Below are 23,915 nucleotides of genomic sequence, written 5' to 3' on the forward strand. Positions count from 1 at the left end.
TCATTCCTCCACCTGCCTTTCTTCCTTCTCTTTGGGGGTTGTCACAGTGATTCCTCTGCCACCCTTTCACTCTGTCCCTAGAATCCTCCTCTGTCACACCAAACCTCTGCATGTCCTCCTTCACTACATCCTTGAAGCTTCTTTGTTGTCTTCTTCCTTTCTTCATACCTGATAGCTCCATATTTACCATCCTTTTTCCAGTGTCTCCTCTGTCCAAGCTATCTCAGCCTCGCCTCTCTAACCTCACTTCCTGGTCACTCCCAATGAAAACCTTCAAACTCTTCAGTGTCACCATCTCCAAACCATGCATCACAGCAGGTCTCACTGCCATCTTGTGAACTTTCCCTTTCACTCTTGCTGCTATCCTTTTGTCACAAATCACCCCTGGCACTGCTTTCCGGATGTTGTTCCCACATCATCATAATAAATGTTGTTCCAGGTTTCTCCTTCACCTCTCTTTGGATGCTTGGCCCCACGACCTCTGCTCCTTGCACCGTCACTGTCTCATTGTTTTCTTCGTCTGGCCTCGTGCACATTGCTTTTTAAAGATTTTTGTTTATATTACAGGAATCAACCAGAATATTTGTTATTCCAAAAATATTTAAGTAAAGCACAGGAAATGAATTTTTTCATTTCCCTCAATCCTTGGATGCAAGCCCGGAAAAGAAGCCCTGAATGTCACAACTGCAGGTACACAGAGTTAACATAAGTGTCTGCATAAATGATCACACCACACTTTGCTCTAATATCACTTTTATTTACAATATTTTCAATACAAATCCTTTAGAAATGCACCAAATTTTCACATAATTGTGTACTTTTTGTGTCTAATATAAAACAAATAAACTCATTATAGATTAAATATCCACCCCAAGAAAGAAGCCATTGATAGCAGCAGAGTCTTACCCAAATGCCCGTCACAACACACTGTAAAAAACAACAAAACAAATCATAGATGTTTCAGTCTAAATGGCAGAAATGCAAATAAGAAGTAAAGAAGTAGAAAATACCTTATAAAAAGTATAAAATCAGTCTCCTGCTCAATAATAATAATAATAAAGAAATGCCTTGTAAACTACAGTTGAGTTGTACTCAAGCACCATGTAGATACGTTTGGTACTGTGTCTCTCAGGCTTTTCCTCCATTCTGTAAAGTACTGCTATTCACGCTGGATTTCTTAACTTCTATCCTCATAGACTGACTCTCAGCCCGCGACTCCAGTTTCACTCCACCGGAGACCCCCAGGGATCCCAGCGCAGCCTTTCCCGTCTTCAGGCTCTTGGACATTGGGATGCGGGTCAGCCCTGAGCGCGGCGGCTGGGCATCGTGCCCGGTCTGTTTGACAATAGAGAGAGAGTACAGTTTCTCAGGCAGGAGAATGAAAACAGTTGAGCCACACCGACACTAAGTGATGGATTCATGGTAAAAATCATGCAGGAAACAGGAATTGTAAATTAGTGCAATGTAACTGATCTTATGTGCTAAAAGAGCAGCACAAATGAGAAATGTAAACATTTATTTTTCACTGAGCGAGCGAGCGCTTGTCCAGGCCAGGTTTCAGTACGCTGCTGACGGTGCCAAGCTGTTTTGTGTCAGCCGGAGCGCGGAGGGCCCCGAGCCACGGCTGTTTGTGAATGTAAACAGTAAACACAGTGTAACAGCTATAAATTACAGCCTGATTAAAGCAGGGTGGCACAATTCCACCTCATTATCTCTGCTGCTCTCAGACCTGCACATGGCCCCGTTTCTGTCACGCTACCCATCGGATCCACAAAGAACAGAGTAAAAGGGGTCCCGGGAAACACCACACACAGTCCTGCATTATCTCCCATCTCCAGAGATGTGAAAAGAAGCTCATGGTGAACTTAGGAAAACGCTATCAGCTTGAGTGTTCCTATCAACTCTTTGATCCAAAAATGTAAAAGAAAATGAAGAAGGTAAGGAAAAGAGATGATCCAACTTAAGGAAAACATGAATTATCCAAAGCTGGATGAAGGAAAACTCACCATGCCTTGTGTCGTTCTGGAAGAGGAGGACGTAACAGGAGAAATTGTAATGCTGCTCATCACTTTGCTCTGCGTGCTCCTGGTAGTCGTGGTGGTGATTTGACGAGGCGAGCGCAAAACTGTCCCAGTCGATAAGGTCATTTCTTTGCTCTCTGTGACAGCGGCCACCGGCCTGACGACCATCTTCGGGGCGATGTTGTTGCCTAGATGAATGTGGATCTTGTTATCCTCAGTCGTGGTGATGATACTCGTGTTGCCGTGACCCTTTCGTACAGGCGATGGGACCATCTGCTTCTCGGGGGTAACCTTGAACACGGCTCGGCCCATGGTCATCTCCTGAGGTTCTGGGGAGGCGGATGCTTCACACGCTACAGCTGTGCTCACTGTCATGATGGCGACAGGGGACAAGGGTCTTCCTGAGTTAGTGGAGGAGGTTCGGCTGGTTTCTGGAGACTTGGCTCTAGATATAGCTGTGATAGTGACTGGAGACTTGGCCCTTTCGGGGCCCTGAGACACAGCGGGGGACTTTCTCCGCTGGGTCGGAGCAGTGCCGGTGGGAATGATGGTGATTCTGGATTTGGGTTGAGATGGATTGGGGCTGAGGGGAGCAGAGCTAGAGAAAACGTCCCCAGCAGTCGGGCTTCTGATTTCAAGAGTTGCCATGTTGTTTTGGTGATCTGGTGTCACTCGGATGTGGAAAGGCTGACCTGGCTTCTGGGGCATGGTCAGCTCAGAGGAGAAGCTCTCTCCATTGTGCAGTGGCTTCTCCAGGTGGGTCTCTTGAGGGCTGTTGTCCTTTTTCCTCATCCAGGGAATCCAGGATCTCTTGATACCTAAATCACTGCCAGATGAAGGTGAACGCTCAACAGCACTGCCTTTCTCTGCTGGCTTCTTCAGGCACTTCTGTCTGAAGTTGTTCATAATGTGGTTCTCTTCTTGAACAGACTTTCTTATAAAGCCAGCCGGGGTGTCCTCCTCTGCTGGCTCGGAGGACGACGCTTCTGTCTGCACGCCAGTGGACGTCACCGCCACGTCAACTATTCTTCTCCCATTCAAGCTGGGTCGCAGCGCTCGACTTTGACGCTTAGCCATCTCCAGTTCTTTGGTGAGATGGAAAACTTCAGTGCTCATGTTCTTGGCTTTCTCTTCTTCTTCCACAAACCTCTGCTGCAGGACGGAGAAGTCCACTTGGAGCTGAGAAAGCTGGTCTTCTTTGTGCATGAGTTCGTGGATCTTCTCCTTGAGCGCTACCACGTCGCCTTGCAGTTCCCTGGTTCTGGCCTCCTCTCTCTTGCAACGTTGACGCAGATCTTCCTCCTGGCTTTCCTCCTCTCCTTTCTCGATCGCTTTATTCCGCGCTATCTGAGTCCGCATTTCCTCCACCTGCTGGGACAGAATGTTGGCTTTGTCCTGTTCGCTCATGAACTTTTTCTCCAACATGTCGTACTGATCCTCCGTCTTGAGAAGATCTCCCTCTACCACTTCGAGCTGTTTGAGACGGTTTTTCAGGCGCTCGATTTCAAACGTCAGCTCCTTAACTTTGTTGTCGTCTCTGATGATGGGCTCAGATGTTCTCTGCACATCACATTTCACTGAATTCTTTCCGGAAAGTTTTTCTGCTTGCTCAAATCCATCTAACTTCTTTTTCATTTGGTTGACTTTAGAGCTAAGGTCCTTAGTTTTATCAATTTCATAAGCTAGCTTAGTGCTAAGCTCCCCCTTTTCATTCGTTAAAGTCTCTATTTTGGTTTCCATCTCTGATTTCAATTTCAGGAGCTTTTTGCTTTCTTCTATCAGCTTCTCGGTCACTTCCATAACTTTACTCTGCTCAGCTTTGACCATGTTGCTTAAATCGTCCTTTTTCTCCTCACATGACTTCGCTGTTTCCATCAGCGTCTTTCGTTCTTCCATCAATGCGACGGTGAGTGATTTAAGCTTACTGAGGTCATCCTTAAGGCTCAGCTCAGACTTTTCCAGCTTTATCTCAGATGACTCGAGCTCTTTCATACGAATCTTGAGAGCTACAACTTCGTCTGAAAGCTCTTTGGTCAGGCCCTTCTCTTTTTCTAGAGCGCCGTGTAACTGTGCACACTCGGCTTTGCTAACGCTAAATGCTCCCTCGAGTTTTTCCAATGCCATGATTCTTTTTTGGAGCTTCTCCACTTCCAGTCTGAGGTCTTTACTCTTATTGTCCTCCTCTTGTAGCCTCTTCCGTAGCTCCTTACACTGATTTTCTGTTTTAGTAATCTCCTCATCCTTTCCTTCCATCTCCAGCACTCGTTTTCTCAAGTTCTCTAATTCAGCAATCAGGTTTGAGTTGTCACACTCCCCTCTGCTGATCTTCTCCCTTAGCTCATGCAGTTCCTCCTCAGATCTCCTCAGTGCTCTGTTGCTTTCCTGTAGCTCCGCAACCTCATTCGTGAGGCCTGAAAGTTTTGTATTTAGTTGACGATTGAGAAGCTCCTGACCGGCTAGCTTGGCACTCATCTCTTCGTGTTGTTGCTTGAGCTTGTCGGCTTTCTCTTTAAGCTCGGCCTCGAGGCTCAGCGCCCTGTGTCCATCTTCCTGAGCACGCTGCCTGGCTTCACTTAAAGCCTGCTCACGCTGCTGCAGCTGCTGGCTGAGCTCCTGGACCCGCTGGCTCTGCTGGTCTATTTGTTCCAGGTGCTGCTGCCGCTCATTCACCAACATCAGGGCGAAAGACTTCAGTTTGACCAGCTCCTCTCGCACCTTGCTCAGACGTTTGGCGTGTTCGTTCTCCTTTCTGAGCTGGTAGGCTTTCTCGTTCTCAAGCAACTTCTTCAGTCTGAAAGGAACAAAAAAAGAAAGGGCATTACTCTGGAAGGTCACTTGAAATTTGCATGTACGGGAGGAAACTAGAGTCAACAGAGTGACTCTAGATGCCTCTGGCGGGGATTAAGGACAATAACGGATTATAAAGCATCAACAACCGGTATGACGAACGCGGACGTGACTCTGGCAGATGAGCTGAACACTTTCTATGCTCGCTTCAAGGCTGCATCATCAACGAGTGCCCAGTGGAGAGAGTGGACAGCTTCAAATACCTCAGAGTTCACATCACGCAGGACCTGTCACGGTCCTGTCACATCAACACCGTGGTGAAAAAGGCCCGACAGAGTCTCTACCACCTCAGACGCTTGAGAGACTTCCGACTGCCCTCCAAGGTGCTCAGGAACTTTTACTCCTGCACCATAGAGAGCATCCTGACGGGAAACATCTTAACCTGGTTCGGGAACAGCACCATGCAGGACAGACGAGCTCTACAGAGGGTTGTGCGATCAGCTGAGCGCACCATCCGCTCAGAGCTCCCTGACCTGCACTCAATCTACAGCAGGCGGTGCTGGACCAAGGCCAGGAAGATCGTGAAGGACCTCAGCCACCCCAACAACGGACTGTTCTCTCTGTTGAGGTCAGGAAAGCGATTTCGCTCCCTGAAGACCAACACAGAGAGACTGAGGAGGAGCTTCTTCCCTCTCAACCACACCACCACACAGTACTGACCCACACATATGGTTCTTACACACACACTGGACATTCTGGACATTTGTTTACACCAGTGGCCGCTGCACAACTGCACTGCGTGGTCATCTAATCAAATCACTTTATCACAAGTCACTTAAATAAATCACTTTAAGCATATTTGCACTGCACAAGACACTTACATGTGGACATTATATTTCTTCATACCATTTAGTACTTTTACAGCTGCTGTTATTGTTCTATATTTCTTTATATATTCTTATATATTTCTATATTGTGTAATTTGTTCTACAGTTATTTTATTTTTAACTTTAATGTTTATATTTTATTCCTTCCTAGCTAAATTTACCTTTCATTTTAATTTTCATATTTATTTCCTATCCTATTCATAGTCTTTTTTTCTTTAGGTCACGAGCATTTGTCTGAGCATTTCACTGCATATCCTACTGTGTATGACTGTGTATGTGACAAATAAAATTTGAATTTGAAAACTTTATGCACTGACTCCACACTCTAAATCAAACAGTGGTATAAACAAGCCCAGCACTTGAAGCTATCTAGAAAGAAACAAATTATCAGTCACAGTCCTGGTAGAACACATAATTCATGCTACAGCGTCCCAAACGAGCATCCAGAGGAAAACCTGTCAGAATGAAACACTCCAACATTCCTACTACTTTCAATCCTGCCAAAGCTGAGTTTCACCAACACCCCCTCACCAAGCAGTCATCTTTTCTCTGAGCTCCTTTCTATGCTGCTCATGTCCATTCTCATTTCCAGCTAAAGAAAATCCATACAAAGCAGAATGCATGCAGCTGCAGTTCCTGCCTGCACACTCCCGGGGATATTGTAATACAATATTCAACCTGAACCTTTTTGCATTGCAAATTAAACCAAATTACAAGAGGCATCAGCACAACAAGGATGACTGTGCGTTTTAAACAACTCGTAAAGAGACAAAATGAGCTCCATTCAAAATGCATGTGGTCACAAGACCTCAGAAACTTGCTAGATTTAAAACTTACCCACTATTGATGCTCTACAAGTCGCACATGAACCCTGTTCTGCCCGTGCAAAAATCCACAGTAGCAGCAATAGGAGTAGCAGAGACCTCCTGTCACTTAAATCTTCCACCAGCACACTCCAGGCGTGGCATGAGGGCAATGAAAGGTGAGTAAATACTGCGAGGAAACAGCAGACTTCTAGTAAGTGATGCCACCTCATCCATGTAAAGCGGTGTGAGAGTGTGTGAGAGAGAGAGCTGTGCTTCAGACACTGTGAAGGGGGCGGGACCCTTCCACAGAACCAGTGTTTTGCAAAGCTCCCCTCAGTTTTAATGCTTTTTATAAAAATAGAGATTAGCCCAATATAACTTTGTTTTTTTTATTAAAATGTTTCCAACTTTACTTTCTGAGGCTCACATTCAAAGTTATATCATTGTTGCTCCATTTTCCATCCTGTGTGCAGGATAATGTCTCTGCTGTGAGCTCACTGGTACAAGAGAGGATGTCTGCTGCAGTTGCACTTTAGGGGAACCTGGACATGAATGAGGCTCCCTGCAAAGTCTACATATGATGAGGAAACCAGATATGGAAGAGTTGGATGCCTCCCTTGAGGTGACGGAGACACGGGAGGATAGAGGCATGGCAATAAGAGTACGAAGCGCTACATCCAGACTGCAGCGCGGGGCCGTGTAGCTACAGTTAATCATTTAAACAAAACCACACGTCTGCCAGTGAACTTGTAGATAAACATCGACATTGATTCGTAATGCCAGCAGCTTCCAGTGCCAAGTGTGATTAGCATACCTGGCTACTGTACAGAGAGGCCGTCCACATGTGAAAGTGTAGCTCATAACATTTCATATGTACACAGTCAGAAGTCACTGACACCCTAGAAACTGGAACTCTAAAATTACTTTCATGCAAAGGTCAGAGTCGTGATGTCAGAGGGGTTTGGCACTCGATTTCTAGTTTGCTGTTACTAAGGAAGAAATAATTGTGGTGTACAATGTCCAAAACGGGAAAATACAAGTGTTTGTGTTACCGTTTCTATGAAGCACAGCTTAGCTTGTGTTTCAACTTTGCAAGAAATTGCTTTGCATCCATGTAAAAGCGTGTGTGATCTATAAGCCTGCGTCAGTAGGATGAAGATGGATGGAGAAAACAAGAGCAAAAGGTACAGAGCTGAGCTCTGTGCACGCTGACTTGGTGTTAAAGGAGAGCACACAGCGTGCTCGATAACGACAAACAGTTTAAGTTTGGAGGCCAGTCTTCACTTTGCTCTTTGAAACTCCCGTCAGTGGGAGCTGCTTCCTCCGTCAGTCTGAACACATTCCACCGTGCCGCTTGAAATATTTAACATCTTGACACATAAATTACTTGTTGTCTGAGAGGGTGTTAATCGCTGATGGCTGCCAGCCTGAAGGAGCAGCTTCTCTGCCCATTTTCTGCATTCCTCAAGGTGTTTGGCTCAAGAGCGTTTGACTTCTCTCTCTTCACTCTCATCTAGACGGCTGGAGGAGATCACATCCATAAGGATGAGATCATGACACGCTTCCATCTCACCTGAGAGAGTGAACGACTGTCTGTTTGCATGTTTTTGTGTAGCTGTTAGCACTTGTGTCATGTGCTCTTTTAAATCTGTTTTTCCTTTTATGTTAACCCCTCCAGCCCCTGGCTACTTTTTTTCACTTCCTAGGTAACGTTTTAGCTCCATAAATCTAAGGCCTAAGGGAAAAACCTGCAAACGTCTGTCCCATCTCTCAGTGCAAGTGAGATTTGAAAAACAAAATTGGAAGTTTTACTTCCGCTAAACAAAACTGATGTAAATTAGACAAGAATAACACCGCGTGAGCTTTACTGCGAGCTCCGTCAGGCTTTCTCTTTAGTGAATATACCATGGACATGTTGCATTTCCTCCTAGAGTTGAGCTGTTTTTGCATCCCTGTGCTTTGTATCCTTGTATGGTGCAAATAGAGGAATCTGAGACGTGCAGGTGCTGACAGAGTAAAGACCTGGCAGAGTTCATCCTCTCGGCTCTCTCTTTGGGGTGACAGAGGCCGCCATGTGTGCGAGCCAAGGAACCTGCTGGAAACCACCTGGCATGAGATGGGGGTCAACAAATGATCGAGTAAATTAACCCGTTTAGTTACGATTTGGTCGCTATTACCAACCGCAGCACTTACAGCTAAACTTCACTTATCTTATTAATTAGAAAGTTTCAGATCAGATTCTTTTGAATTCTTTTGAATATCAATTAGGTGTTTTCCTTCAGAAATGTTACAATAACCTCATTTGAATATTTGCAGACTCCTTTGGTTCATGTCGGTGGTAAAGACGGACAATTTTATAGGTGTGGTCAGGGCGAGACCTCTACCTATGTACCTCACTGCTTATGCCAGGGGTCTCGAACTCCAGTCCTCGAGGGCTGGTGTCCTGAACCTTTTCCATGTGTCCCTGTTGCAACACACTTGAATACAATTAGCAGGTCATTAGCAAGACCCTGCAGAACGTGACTGCATGCTGAGGTGACAATTCAGCCATTTGATTCATGTTGCAGCAGCTCATGGGTGGTTGAACATGGTGCAATAAAACTACTGTTAGAAGTAATTTTTTCCACTTCAGCATGCAGTCAAGTTCTACACTCTTACTAATGACCTACTAATTTTATCCAGGTGTGTTGCAACAGGGACACATGGAAAAGTTTCAGGACACTGGCCCTCGAGGACTGGAGTTCGAGACCCCTGCTTATGCAACACAGAAGAGCTCGACCAGTCCAGCTAACACAGCAGGATACACCACAGACAGGTCAGCAGTCCCTTTTTCCTGTTGCTAAAACTCATGAAATACCTGCAGTTTAAGCTGGTTGTGTGCACTCTTTCACTAGGGCTCTGTTTAAAACAGGGGTGGAGAACTCCAGGCCTTGAGGGCCGGTGTCCTGCAGGTTTTAGATCTCACCCTGGGTCAACACACCTGAATCACATGATTAGTTCATTTGCAGGCCTCTGGAGAACTTCGAGACATGTTGATGAGGAATTTAGCCATTTGAATCAGCTGTGTTGGATCAAGGACACATCTAAAACCTGCAGGACTCCGGCCCTCGAGGTCTGGAGTTGGACACCGCTAGATTAAAGTAACAAATTTCACATAAATTTACTTTAGATTAGTCTTTCTCAGTGGTTGGTTACTGCAGGTGGTCGTTTCTGTGGGTAAATCCAGCTGCTTATTTCCCAGCTGTGTCTTTTGTGTGTGTCCGTGTGTGTCCGTGCAAAGATGAAATGTCGCAGTTTTAAAGCAACTTTTTCACAGTCATTAAAAATTGCCACATAAGTGCTCCAGTCTGTCTTACAGATGATTATGTCATCCACATATTTTGCTGTTATTTTTATTTTGCAAACTATGAGTGCAAAAAGCTTTAAATTATGCATCGCCGTCCGTTTGTGGAAGCTGCAACAAAACAATAACAAAAGAATCTCCAACAACCAACAGTCTATTAAACCCTTTTATATGGGAGTGTTTGCAGTTAGCAGGGCTTTCTCTCTCATACACTCCCATGGCACAAATACGCTCTCACATACAGGCTCGCTTTATCTCTATGAGCCTTAGAGAGAGCTTAGAGAGCTTTTTTATTGTCATTGTGCAGTTTCTTGCACAACGAAATTGGGTAGCTGGACCACAAAGGTGCTAAAGTAAGAAGAAGAGCCTTCTAGACACAGAATTTCACCATCTCCCCTCCCATGTTGTGTGTCCATGCAGCCGCTCTGAGGTTGCAAGCCCGTGTCACAACCTCAGCAATGAAGCTCTAACATGTCCTTCAGCCCTGCGCTTGTCTTTCCTGCTGCTCTTCCACCCCATAGCTCTGTGTCGTCTCGATACCTGACCTGTGTCTTTCCCACAGCAGTCCAAGTCCACTCTGCCTCTGGCCTCTCTTTCCTTGAGCTCTGACTCTCCCCTGCATACAAAGCTATGCGAGGTTATCATTCAGTAAGCGGCACCTCCCTGTCTTCTCCCCTCTCAGGTTCGATGAAGCCATCTTTCATGCAGTCTGAGATGTTTTTCAATGTTCTCGACTCTCTCCCTTCAGCCACTGGATGCACTGGCTTCATAGACTACACTGGAACTGCACTTTATGCTTTCTTCTTCTTCCTGCTGCTTTTACCAGGTTCTCCTTCACAGTTCCTCCTTTTACTTCTCATACCTGTAAAATTCTGTATGAGCATCACATGATGTTTGCAGTGCCACAGCAATAAATTTACTTCCTGTACACCATTTTTTCTGTTAAATGAACATATTTGTAGGTGCTTCTCACAAAGCTTATTTACCAAATGATTTAAAGTAGCAGTAAACAGCGTCTAGGTTCAGATAATGCTGTTTTACAGCCGCTGGCTCTTGCATTCCTCTCCTGACCTCCTCACCTTTCTCTCTCCTGCTCCAGGAGGTTGGTGAAGTCGTCGCTCTTGTTCATGTAGTCGACGTGCTTCCTCTTCTCCGTGTCCAGCTCGTGGATCGTTCGCCGGTGGCACTTTTCTGCGAGCAGCAGCTGACCCAGCATCCGCCGGTACGCCTCCTTGTGCTTCTCCTGCAGACGCTCCAGCTGAGACGAACACACACAGAAACAAATAATTCCAGTCGCTGTGGTGCAACATGCCGAGTGTTTTGTAGCAACAACCTCCTGCCAGTCGGTGACAAAAACATTACTTTTATTAGTTTCTGTCTTGTGATTTCTTGGATTTTGAGGGTCTTGAGGCCAGTTAATAAAAAAGTAATTTTGATCGTCCCTCAGGGTTTGTGACTGACACTCGCCTACTAACCTCAGCCATCGGTTTCTGGTAGACACTGTGGTTGTGTGGTTTGGTGCCTGTGATGACGCCGTCTCTCTGGAGGGCCTGGAGGGCCGAGCCAGGGACCGCGGAGCCGTACTGCGACTCAAGGGCTTCTGGGGAACTGTGTTTGGACTTCAGCATGCAGATAACATCCTCTCGGGCCTGAAGTTACACAGAAATGATGCAGAAGGAGTTTAAAACTTTCTAGTCTTTGCTTCGTGCATCACCAGTTTACCTTTCAGAGTTCTCTAAAGTACCAACTCAATGAAGTCTAGATAGTCTGGTATGTTACATTTTAAACCACAAGAGAGAGCTGTTGTGCAAAACTTGCAGTTACTCAAGCCAATAATGTTCAGCTACTGCGCTCATCCACCTTTTCTCTTATCATTGCACTTGTCCTGCTTACAGCTGCAGATCACATACAGAAAGCTAAACACAAAGGGAAACGATGCCTCGCCCACCTGAATCTCTCCTTCCATGATTCCCAACAGTGTCAGCAAATCCTCTTTAGACAGATCCATGATGTTCTGTCTTTTATCTCCAGCCTTGGAGGAATCCAGCGGTTTGTCTTTGTCAGAGATCACCTCGACCTCCACTGTTTCCTCACCATCTTTCTGCTGGACTTTGGCCTTCAGGGTCTTCACAGGCAGGCTCACTTCCTGTTCTTGGTCACCCTGTGGAACTCCAAGTACCCCATTGGCTGGGGTGTCCACCCCACTGCTTTTGGATCTCATCCTACCTGAAGCAGGGAGAGAAGGAACAGGTTTCTCTGTTTTTAATTCAGCCTTTTATTCGGTTGCATCCCACTACCATTCATCTTTTTCCTTTCATGGATATTTTTGGTTCAGTGTGTTGTTTGAGTTTGGCTTCCATTCCTGTTCACATTAACAGACCTTCTGACCTGCACTGATATGACAAGCACAATCACTGTGTTTGTATTAGAACTGGATGAACATGTCTTCTGTTAACATCCCTAATCTGGAGTGAATATCAATAATTACCCACCTGTGTGTGTGTGTGTGTGTGTGTGTGTGTGTGTGTGTGTGTGTGTGTGTGTGTGTGTGTGTGTGTGTGTGTGTGTGTGTGTGTGTGTGTGTGTGTGTGTGTGTGTGTGTAGTCCCAAAGGCATATAAGGGTGAGTGTTGGTAGAAGTGCATGTACAGTAACTATATCACCGTTTCACAACTTCTGCTGTCATTTCTGAGTGTTTTAAATAATTTAAAAGTAGTTTGTAACTGAGCCTGTGCACAGCATGAGTTCATTTGTATTTGTGAGACACAGCTACAGTCAATTTAGAAAAACCAAAGAACCAAACAGCCAGTGTGGCTTCTCAGTCACAGTAATCCACACAAACTCCACAGAGAAAGATTCAAACCCAGGACCTCGGTGCTGTGAGGTGACCGTGAACTCCCAACTCCCAATCAAGAGTTGGGAGTTCGCCTTGTAATCGGAAGGTTGCCGGTTCGAGCCCCGGCTTGGACAGTCTCGGTCATTGAGTCCTTGGGCAAGACACTTCACCCGTTGCCTACTGGTGGTGGTCAGAGGGCCCGGTGGCGCCAGTGTCCGGCAGCCTCGCCTCTGTCAGTGTGCCCCAGGGCGGCTGTGGCTACAATGTAGCTGCCATCACCAGTGTGTGAATGTGTGGATGACTGGATATGTAAAGCGCTTTGGGGTCCTTAGGCACTAGTAAAGCGCTATACAAGTACAGACCACAGGCCCTCTTCAGTTAATATCATTTTTTAGTTATGACAGCAGTGGTTACAACTTTTGGAGGACATGGATACACAAACTAATTCATATTTAACCTCCTAGGACCTGCGTCCACACATGTGGACGTCACATTTTGGGTTATTTAGGCCAAAATACTAAATTTTTCTCTTCAAGTGCCTGATATCCACTTTCGAGGACATTATGCTGCCGCTGTTCTATTTAAATTTTAAACAAATGTCCTCATATGTGGCTCTCATTTTTCTCAGAAACAAAAAATAGGTAAAAAAAAAAATAAATCTGGTAATTCTTTGTTTTTACATTCATCAGGTGCCAATCAGCCCAAATATCAAAGAAAAACTTAAAATGCATGTCGTGGAAGAGTTCAGGTCTTAGGAGGTTAAATTAGTTACAAAAAATGGCAAAAATGTAACAAATTTCCACATTTCTGTGATGCTAAAACAAAGCTAGGTGCAAAGCTGTTAGGAGCTGACTCCACACACGAGAACATCAACCAACAATGTTAAGAGACAGAACTGAAGAGAAGTTTGTTTCTCTGTCTCTGTGAAAACGTGTTCTTGTGTGTTCACGTTCTGTAAGAACACAGCGTTCTTGTGATCGGTTTCAGATATGACATCAGCAGCTCTTTATAATTACAAACAGAAAAGCACCCAGAGTCCCCCTGTAAGCCCACAGTGATGTCATAGCACCCTGACCTCTGAATCATCCCAAATAAGCCGTCCAAACTGTCAGGACTTCTCTCTGAGGCACATTCATGGAAGTGTGCGATAGAATTCACACATATGTTTACTGGAACATCAGTAACTATGTGCATCAGTCCAACCTGATAAAAAAGTAAAGCTCAGTTAGATTTTCTATACAATTTCGAGAGTTTGAAAGAGAATCTATCAAACTGCTGCTTCACATCAAGAGCAGTGCTTATCTTCTTCAGTAATCAAGGTCACCAAAGTCAAGACTGCAGTGAATTCCAATGACGCTTGAAACCGATCTCTTTGAATCCCACTTGTTTCGGGGAAAAACACCCATGCACGAAAATCGGGGTGCAAGATAACAGTGGCAGCATCTCTCAGTTCAAATAAAGAGGAAAAAGAATCAAACAAACGGACCCATTAAGTGCATCCTTTATCTCGGAGTTCAGAGAGTGCACTTTGGCTCCGAGGAGATCTGGTTCTTAACTGGAGATTAATGGCGGTGCCTTCTTTCCTGCTCATACCTATTAGTTTCAGCTGTAGGCTCGCTAACGTTCATTCCAGCGTTGTGGTGCAGCAGTGTGCACGAGTGCTGATAGTGTTGGGTCCACCATTCAAACTGTGCCAGTGTTTCTGAGTGATGCCCAGAGGTCGAGGGCATTAAAACGACCACCTCTGGGACACGAGCGTGACGAAACACAGAAACATGTGTAGCGCTGTAAACGACTCTGGCAGACTTCCTAAGGACAAGATGGTTGACACTGAGTGAGGACCGTGATGGTTTATTTTTAATTTCTGGGCCGACGCCATGAAAATCCAGCTACTGTAACAGCTCGGCTCACTTTGCAGTGTTACTATCGTTGAGCAGAGAAGGCAGGCGAGTGCAGTTAGAGCTGACAGATGTAAGAATAAAAATAGCTTCAGGTCAAATTCAGTGTTGTACAATAAAAATGTAAGAATGCATTAAAAGTAAAGCAAAGAATCAAAACAAGGTTTCAGACAAACTGCCCCAGAACACAAACATTGTTGAAATGCAGCTCACTCAGCAACCGTATATGTTTTATCATGTTTAGCTCTGAATAAAGGCTTTTTTCCTTTTTCCTAATAGGGGGCGGGACCCTATCTCGCTACTACAGGCTCAGAGGCAGGTCACACCCCGGGCAGGTGACCAATCTGAAGCAGGGCTTTGAGTAAAACATACAAAACTTTATTTAAACCTACCAACTAATGCCTTTCATTTAGGCTTTTGGAAATAGCACATCATTTTCTACTTAGTTTAGCACTGATTTACAGTCCTAATTATCCTCCTCATGAAAGGCAGTATTCACTCTTCTTTTATCTCTTGTTTGGCCTCCACCAGCTGAATATACAACTGTGTCCTCACAGGAACGGTTCTTGCAAAACTCAAACACGGATCGTAAAAAAAACACTGCACAGAGGGGTGGGAAACTAAAAATATCTCAACGAGCAATGCATTTGTCTTTAGAAATCAACTTTTAATTTATTATTATAACAAGTCCAACATTCCTCAGCTGCTCAACCTGATGACATTTAATATCCAACACTTCCTGGTAGCAGAAAATAATAAAATCATTACAGTTTTACAGGCTTTGCTGATTACAGTTTAACAACTCTTGCAGAGTCCATAAGTATTTGGACTATTTGACCAGGTTTTTCTCCATGTGCAACCACAGTTGATCTGAAATCTGTTGAAACTGCTACATATTTATCATCCTCGTGGCCTTTTTTCAATTACAGGCAACTCATGAACACAACTGTCATGTGACATGAAAGCCCACCGTCTTCACAGTTTTGAGTCACCTTGACTGGTCACTGCAGTCTTTATCAATTTAATTCTGCAGAGAGACAAGCTGGGATTCCTGAGTCACATGACCTGAATTCCTCCCTGCCGTGAAGCATTCCCATTTGTCATTATGGAAAAGAAAGGAGGACATGCAGACAGTAAATCTGTACTCTAACATCAACGACCACCTGTCACAACGTCCACACACACTCACAGCATCTAAGCCATCCTCACTGATGGTGCGGCATCCAGTACTTCAATCTAATAAGACAGAATATCCTAAAACCCAAGTCCAAGGCCTGAGTCTAAATTTAAAGTGGGACCCATATCTGCCCCAAGGCTTGGGCAGGTCCAGCTGTCGCACACATGAGTATTTATAGGCCCCAACAAAGCACGTGCCTCCATTCCAAAGTGATAAAAAGAAACTGTAAAATCGAATCAGTGGTCCGCACCGATGTTCACTTTATGGTTACAGTACACCTTTAGTCCGAATGATGTTTGCTCCCAGCACGCTCTAATAAAATTTAATAGGCGTAATGTTGTAGCCTGTGCCAGATACACTCATTATGTTATGGTTACACACAGTTAGAGTTTGAGAAAATGACTGAAAACTTATTGAATAAAAGAGTCATTTATCTGCCAGTGGTTGGTCTGCTTGGGCAGATACGAGCCCTCAATCGCACAAAAGATGGTCGAAAGTCAACTACCTGTATCCTGTGCAGAGATGGGCAGTAATGCGTTACTGTAATCTGATTACCTTTTTCAAGTAACGAGTAAAGTAAGGGATTACTATTAAAAAAACGGTAATTAGATTACTGTTACTTTCCCGTAGGAACGCTGCGTTACTGCGTTACTAAAACCGTGATTTTTTTTGTGAGAATGTCTCATGACAGTGACGTAAGCGAGTGCAACGTTCGTGACAACAGCTGTGTGCAGATCAACAATGGATCATATATCGAGTGCAGGAGAGAGTATGAGCGTGCAGCGTTTAAAGCGTGGAAGTACTGACCTTACTTTGAGTTTGATTCCATAAAAAGTGACAAAAACATTAGTGTCCGTTGTGCGTGGGAAGAAAACTTCTTTTTACAGCGAAAAAAAACCCCTAAACTTCCAAACAAGCTCTGAGTAGCTACGACGTAATGGGAAACTCACAGAGAAACTCGCGGATTCTTCCACTGACCGCTGCACACCTGCACCAGGGTAAACCTCCGCCTACCCCACTCCTGCTTTACAGGTGAAAATAGAGCAACAGGACCGCTAGTCTTTGACTTTATTTATTTTCTGCTGTGTTTTACTTGCATCTATTTGAAAGACTGAGTGTAAACACACAAAAAATGTTTTATTTTATGTGCTGTAATGTGCAGAAAATAGGTTTAAATGTTAAACTAATTTCTTCCAGTCAGAGAATGTTGCATATAATTAAATTTTTGCTTGATGCATAAAGTTAAAAGATTAAAACTAATAAAACAAGTTTTAAAAAGAGACTTTTCCATTTGATTACATTTTGTATGATGATTATGTAGAAAAAGTAGAATTGGGCTGAAAGATCTATCACTTTATCACCTTTTCAGGTTGTAAATCGTGTTTTTAAAAAGTAGCTAAGTAACTAAGTAATTAATTACTTTTGAAAATAAGTAATCAGCTTAGTAACGGGATAAAGTTTTGGGGAAGTAATCAGTAATTAGTTACTGATTACTTTTTTCAAGTAACTTGACCAACACTGATCCTGTGTGTGTTCATTTGCAGATATTCCCTTTAAAGACACCATTAGCTGAAATAAAATTATAGCATGATAATATGATAAGGCCACGAGGCTACTGAAACTGAGCTTGTATGTGATGCTCGTATCAAGAGAAATGGCAAGGAAGAGGTGGCAAAAATCTGGCATATAACCAAATTGATGTGCCGGATGAGGAGGTGATGAATAAGGTTTAGGAAAAATGACTTTTTTGATTCGGTGTGATTTGATGTATTCACAGCACAAACCCAGCGTGACCAAAAAAGGAGAGAGAACTGCACGAGAGCATTAGGGTGCCAGTTCTGCCAGAGAACACAGATAAAACGCAGCGTGCTCGAGCAGCAAGAAAAACACACCAGCCCTGCCAAGACATGAAAGCTCCAATCAAAACCGTCTCTGCGGATGGGTTTCGAAGCTACCAGTCAATCCATTTATTATTGAAACTTTTGTGAGGATGCAAGGGTACAAAGCCGCAGTCTGCTCCAGGAATCCATTTTGGGAGACGGAGCCTTCGAGCCGAGACGGCCGGTGGCCTTCACGGGTCAAATTTTACATAACAGTCTTTTCCTGGGAAAACTAAAGACTCTGCTGGCAGAAAAAGTTTGGAGCGATACTTGTTCACATTCCTTAAAGATTCTGCTTTCATAAACGTTCTTCTTGTAACGTTAAACCGAACCATCAAAAAGATTTTGTGCACATAACGCGAGCATTTACAGCTTGTCTTACTGTAATCACGGCTTCTATTAATACTTAACTAATGCTGGCATGGCACACTGGAGCAAATGTCAGCATAGGTGATGGGTTTCATCTTGTAGTATTCTCCTGATGTCACATTAACCTGATCCCCTCATGGGAACCAGCCGAAGCTCGAACAGTGAGCAAACCGCGAAGAATGCAGGTGGCTCTCTAAGTAAGTCTTTGCTATTAGAGCAAACATGCTCTTTGCTTGATAAACACTCAGCGCAGGTAGGCCGTTAATCAGTCACTTATAAAACGGGACACATTCGTGAGAGCTGTTGTGAGGGCACTTTGTTAAATATTCACTCAAGCTGTTTATTCACTCTTACTGTGTAAATCCAACCTAGCAGATGAAACATGCTCAGATTTGGGTCATGCATTATAAACACTGCTGCACATGAAGCACACTTAGATTAGACATAGTCTATTAGAAACATAGTTTCAAACACGATGATAAACTGTCACATTTTAACGATTCCCATAGCAACAGAATTTAGTAAGAGTCACTTGACTCTCGCTGCTAAAGTCTAGCAGCAGCATCGGTAAACCAACACCAACTGATGAAGCACTAGCTCTTTCTAGATCTGGTTATCATCTTTACCCTCTCTTAAGGAAGATATTAAGTTCTGAGTGTGCTATGAATAGAAACAGCAACATATGGATGAAGCACATTCAAACGTGGGAAAGAGACATGGGCTCGGCCATTTGTCTAAAATCCTCTGAATGCCAGCTGAAGTCAGCGCGGAGCAAAAAATGGGCGACTGGGAGAGAACTTAGAAAGTCATCTTAAAGCACACATCAAACGTCTGTTCGGTTTCCATAACATGTTTTCATGCTAACTTGTGCTAACTTGTGCTAACTTGTGCTAACTTGCAGCTCTTCTCCAACCATTAGAGTTCTGGAATTTATTGGGAGTTGGACTGGTACTGATATGGTGCTTTTCTGCTCTAACTGAGCACTCCAAGTCCTTTTCTACTGCAAACCTCATTCACCCAGTTTCATACATATTCATACAAACACTGTTTTCTATACCTAAGAGCTTGGTCTGACCACTGTTGATCCCAGCTGTATGCCAGGGTGGCGACTTGCAGAACAATCACAAAAACCTGGCAGGCACAAAGGCTCCTCCCCCCATTCTGTCCTACGTCTACTATCCTCTTCAGTCACACCAACAGCAGCCGGAAGCTTTTTTAATCGTTTAAAATAATAAAAGAAAATGTTGATAAAAATGTGTCACCGCTACCAAAGGTGTAACAGTAACTGTTCCTGGAGATGAAAATTGAGCTTAGCGACTCAGCGACCCAGATATTTTATCTGAGGAGGGTGTGGAGACCAAAACAGAGGTAAAAAAAGGCTCCAAAGGTCAGAGAGATTAAATATGTGTGGACGGGAAAACAGTGGGCAGAAATTTGAGCTTTAAAGTTTAAAGTTTGCAGCTGGCCTTCCAGTAAACCTAAGCTATCGCAGCGCTCGGAATGATAATGTAACACGTGGCTAACCACAAATCTCCAAACTGCTACCCATTTAAGTTTGTAAGTGAGCATTTGCATTGTCTTGTGCTGGTGCTATTGTCAGTTGTTTACCTTTTTTACAGATGGGAAAAAATGGAAATCATTGTTGCAGGTAAGACAAAAATAGACTAAAGCTGTCAGAGAAGAGCTCTGACTCACTGAGAGACGTGTGGAGTCACAGAGTGATTGGTTCAGGGGCAAAGACGGCCTGTCTTAGTCACAGAGGACAGTCATCTTCAGATGTTTTACTGTATATGCTGGTTTGATCTCTCCTGACCAGTAATATCACTGGAATGATGAAGGCTGGTGTAACTTATCACACAGGAAATCACCAGGAAAGTCATGATCATGTCACTATGATTATGGCAAACAGGGGAAAAGTTTACAGAATGGGTCGTGAGGTTTGTTCCCAGCTCTGATGCAATCCATATTTAATGCCAGAGCGGTTCAGGCACATCATGGTCCAAAGATCCGAACTTAATGAATGACATCACTCGTCTCATTATCGTTAAACATCAACAGCCAGTTAACCAGCCCCCTGTTTTTAGCACGTATGCGTCGCCATTCTGACCGCAACATATCAGGTGCTCTTTAGAATATCTTGGGTTGCCATGGAGTCCTGTTATTTTTAAATGAAGGGCACATGAGTTATAAGTGCCGCTGTTCTGCGAAACATCCCGAAGAGTCTAAACTGCATTTTTGGAATTCAAGACCAGGGGCACTGCTACGACTGTAGCTGCGCATGTGTCGCTGACAGCTGTTGTCGAGGCCCCCCAGACACGCAGGAAAGACACCGGCTACTGACGGAACAAGCTCCGCCTCCTGTTTCTGTTAGTGCACATGTCATAAAATGAATTAGCCCATATGAACTCGAACACACAAGATAGAGGTGCAGGTGCATATCAATGCATGTATAAAGAACGGTATCGTGATAAGCAACATTTACAGGGTGCTGAGGTGTTGTGTCAACGTTTAATCCTGGAACAATGAGATGCTGTCCTGTCATGTGTACCACTCACTGCTAAACTATGTCACCTTGTGCATGAGAACTATCTTAAGTGACGTAGAGCTCAAGTGATGTCGTGAGGTGACACACGAATCAATGCTGCTCTGGCGGAGACCCAGCCTCAGCTTAGTTTCAGTTAATCAGAGACTGCATTATTGATTTACACAAAGACTGATCCATTAACAGGCTGGGACTGATTACAGTCACAGATCTGTCTCTTCTGATTGCTCATTCAGCTGACTGAATTTGCTATTGCTAAAGCATATAGTTAGGGCTGGACCAGGTGACCCTGAATCCTCCCTTAGTTATGCTGCAATAGATGTAGGCTGCCGGGGGATTCCCATGATGCATTGAGTTTTTCCTTTCCAGTCACCTTTCTCACTCACTATGTATTAACAGACCTCTCTGTGTTGAATCATATCTGTTATTAATCTCTGTCTCTCTTCCACAGCATGTCTTTATCCTGTCTTCCTCCTCTCACCCCAACCGGTCACAGCAGATGGCCCCGCCCCTCCCTGAGCCTGGTTCTGTCCGAGGTTTCTTCCTGTTAAAAGGGAGTTTTTCCTTCCCACTGTCGCCAAAGTGCTGCTCATAGGGGGTCATATGATTGTTGGGTTTTTCTCTGTATCTATGAAGCGCCTTGAGGCGACTTTTGTTGTGATTTGGCGCTATATAAATAAAATTGAATTGAATTGAATTGAATTTCTACAGTGGCCAAATGTAACTGAGTACATTTACTCAAGTACTGCATTAAAATACACATTCAGGGTTCTTGTTCTATTTTAGAAACCTTTATGCTTCTGTTATATCTATTTATATATTAGGCCAAGTCTGTGTATGTTTTACATATAAAAAAAAATAAAAAGTAAAAAAAAAGAGTTAAAAACAACCCCGAATTGAATCAGCTTTATTTCTATGGCGTAAAATCACAACAACAGTGTTATATTGTAAGGTAATACAATATACCCCAACAATCAGATGGCCTCCTATGAGCAAGCACTTGGCAACAGTGGGAAGGAAAAACGTCTTTTTAACAGGAAGAGTCAAACTCCAGCCCCAACCTGCCGCGGTCACGTGCGAGAGGAGGCGCTCAGCTACTCCATCAGCAGCATGCAACATGCATAGTAACACTGCAGGAATAACAATAACGCACTGCAGTGACTGTGTGACCACAGAGAAGCTTTAAGTATGCTCTACCATCAATAACCCACGAGTGTGCAGGAGTAAAGAGGACTTACAAGCACAGAAATGTTAATGAGCAATCTCTCTGCACCGGGTCTCTGTCCCGAGGCAGGGCTGGTACCACTGGAAGGCAGGAAGGGAGAGGCTGCGCTGCGGTCTCGAACACTCGAGGAGGAAAGAAAACCCTCGACTCATCAGCGGGAGCTGGCCTTGAAGAGACCGAGGCGCATTTCACATTTTTCTTTTCAGTTTACTGAGACAGGGTGACGTATGGCTTGACAAACAGCGACTGGCAGGAGCCATGTGTCTCCTCCTAAACGCTGGTGACTTCATATGAATGAAATGGAATTCATTTCGGTGTCATTACATCCCATAAATATTCCAGATGGAAGATGTCATCGTGCTGCAGCTCGTCAGGCCTGGGCTTCTTAACGCTGAGCAGCGCAGCAGTGAGAGCTGCACGAGGAAGCGTGTGGGAGACGTCGGGGGCAAAGGTCGACTGTGTGAATGTGTACGATATCATTCTCATTTCTTTGCAATATCTCAATAAACCACCATGCCCTGCTGTGTTGTGGGTGTTTCCTCCCACATTCTTTACAGTAAATGGTCTCATTCACACAGTAACAACGTGTAATTCATTGAGAAATGTTTGATTCATGACTTTCTTTTATCCGAACGTGCTGCATTTCCATTATCAGCACAGAGACCAGTCGTGTGTCTGCTCGCACACTCATTAATTCAAAATGCTTAAACGCACATTATTTGGAATTAATCACACAGGAATGTGGGGAACAGTGTTTTCATTCACATACTGCAGAACAAATGAAGCCCGGAGACTCTTTTGACCAGTGCTCTTTACTGGCTCAATAAAACTGATGACAGCCAAGCAGCAGCAGCACCTGCACTCAGCCGTTTCATTCACTACAGCCTGAAAGCAGAACAGCTGATAAGCTCCGCTCTGCTAGAACCGCATGTTTGTCATTGGCTCTTTCCCTCTAAATAGCAGAGATTTTTTTGAGATGCAAGAGATGATCACTCACCTGCCGCTCTGAGGTTTCCAGAATGTTTAAGCAGTTAGTAAACACAGCAAGTAATCCTAGAATCAAAAATAATAAAAGGCGAGAAGGAAATACAGAGTCCACTCGTATCCTCTGGCTTGTGTGGTCCACTGGTGGTGTCTGCTTCCCTGCCTCTCTTCTTTTAGGTCGTCGGGTCAAGAAGGGAATGGTAGAGAGCAATAACAGAGGACTGTAACTTCCCTCTCTCTCTCACACACACAGACACACACAGACACACACAGACACACACAGACACACACAGACACACACAGACACGCCCTCTCTCGCTCCCACAGCCTATCCAGTTCTGTTTCACATAGCAGGCTAGCACACACCTCTCATTTTCTTTCCCTCCTATCCCTTCAAGAAGCCAGTTGATGAGCGGTGTGTGTGTGTGTGTGTGTGTGTGTGTGTGTGTGTGTGTGTGTGTGTGTGTGTGTGTGTGTGTGTGTGTGTGTGTGTGTGGCATGCGCTATTCTCTTCCCGCTCTGTCTGAAAGAGGCCGTTGCCCGGTGAGGTGGACTGTGATGTCCTTTGTCACAGGGCCAGATCTTTCCTCCAAGCCACATCCACCATCGTCCCTCTCTGTGCTTTTTGACCAGAGTCACAAAAGCCAGAAGTATACTTCTATATTTAACTCATCCACCGCTGCCAGCACGGGTGCCACTAGCAGCTGAGGCTAGCTGAATGCTAGAAGTTTTGGCCGGCCATTCAGAGAGCCAACTCTCCCCGCTGACCCTCGGTGACAGCTGAACAGCGCTGTGCCATTCTCACAGGCTGGGAAAGTCCAGTAACAGCAGCCACCCAAGCCCTAACAGTGGCCGAGTAACCGCCAATTGCCGTCTTGGGATGGTTGAGCGTGGCCAAACTCTCCAGGACTTTGGCAGCCAGGCTGTCTTTTTGGTCCTGCTTGCAGAAAACAATCTAATTTAGGGAGGCGAGCAGAATCTGAGGTGCAGTAATTGTGCTCTGCATCAATGGGAAGAGCTGCTGCCAGGGTGCTGCTGAGTCAGAGTATAAACACACCTAACCTTGGTTCACCTGCCTGTTTTATATGTGGGGTAGTTCGCTCTCAAGCCCAGCATAAATAAATATATACTGAAAAGCAAAGACAACATCTAGTCCGTGTA

General features: G+C 44.5%; 1 protein-coding gene across 2 annotated transcripts; it reads right to left on the minus strand.

Annotated features, from left to right (window-relative positions):
- Positions 1–1,096: 1,096 nt before the first annotated feature.
- On the minus strand, positions 1,097–23,146 carry LOC102783294 (filamin-A-interacting protein 1-like). Of its 2 annotated transcripts, none has more exons than XM_087832977.1 (6): positions 22,768–23,146; positions 11,793–12,070; positions 11,320–11,493; positions 10,924–11,102; positions 2,007–4,812; positions 1,097–1,335 (listed from the first exon to the last, which is right to left on the minus strand). In XM_087832977.1, exons 2-6 carry the CDS (start codon positions 12,063–12,065, stop codon positions 1,129–1,131), a joined length of 3,639 nt encoding a protein of 1,212 aa, XP_087689103.1. In that variant the 5' UTR covers positions 12,066–12,070; positions 22,768–23,146; the 3' UTR covers positions 1,097–1,128. The 2 variants fall into 2 exon arrangements, with proteins under 2 accessions (XP_087689103.1, XP_087689102.1); XM_087832976.1 differs by lacking the exon at positions 22,768–23,146 and adding an exon at positions 18,046–19,079.
- Positions 23,147–23,915: the final 769 nt, after the last annotated feature.

Source organism: Neolamprologus brichardi, chromosome 19 (genome assembly GCF_056152115.1).
Source record: "Neolamprologus brichardi isolate AB-2024 chromosome 19, ASM5615211v1, whole genome shotgun sequence".
NCBI classification, from domain to species: domain Eukaryota; kingdom Metazoa; phylum Chordata; class Actinopteri; order Cichliformes; family Cichlidae; genus Neolamprologus; species Neolamprologus brichardi.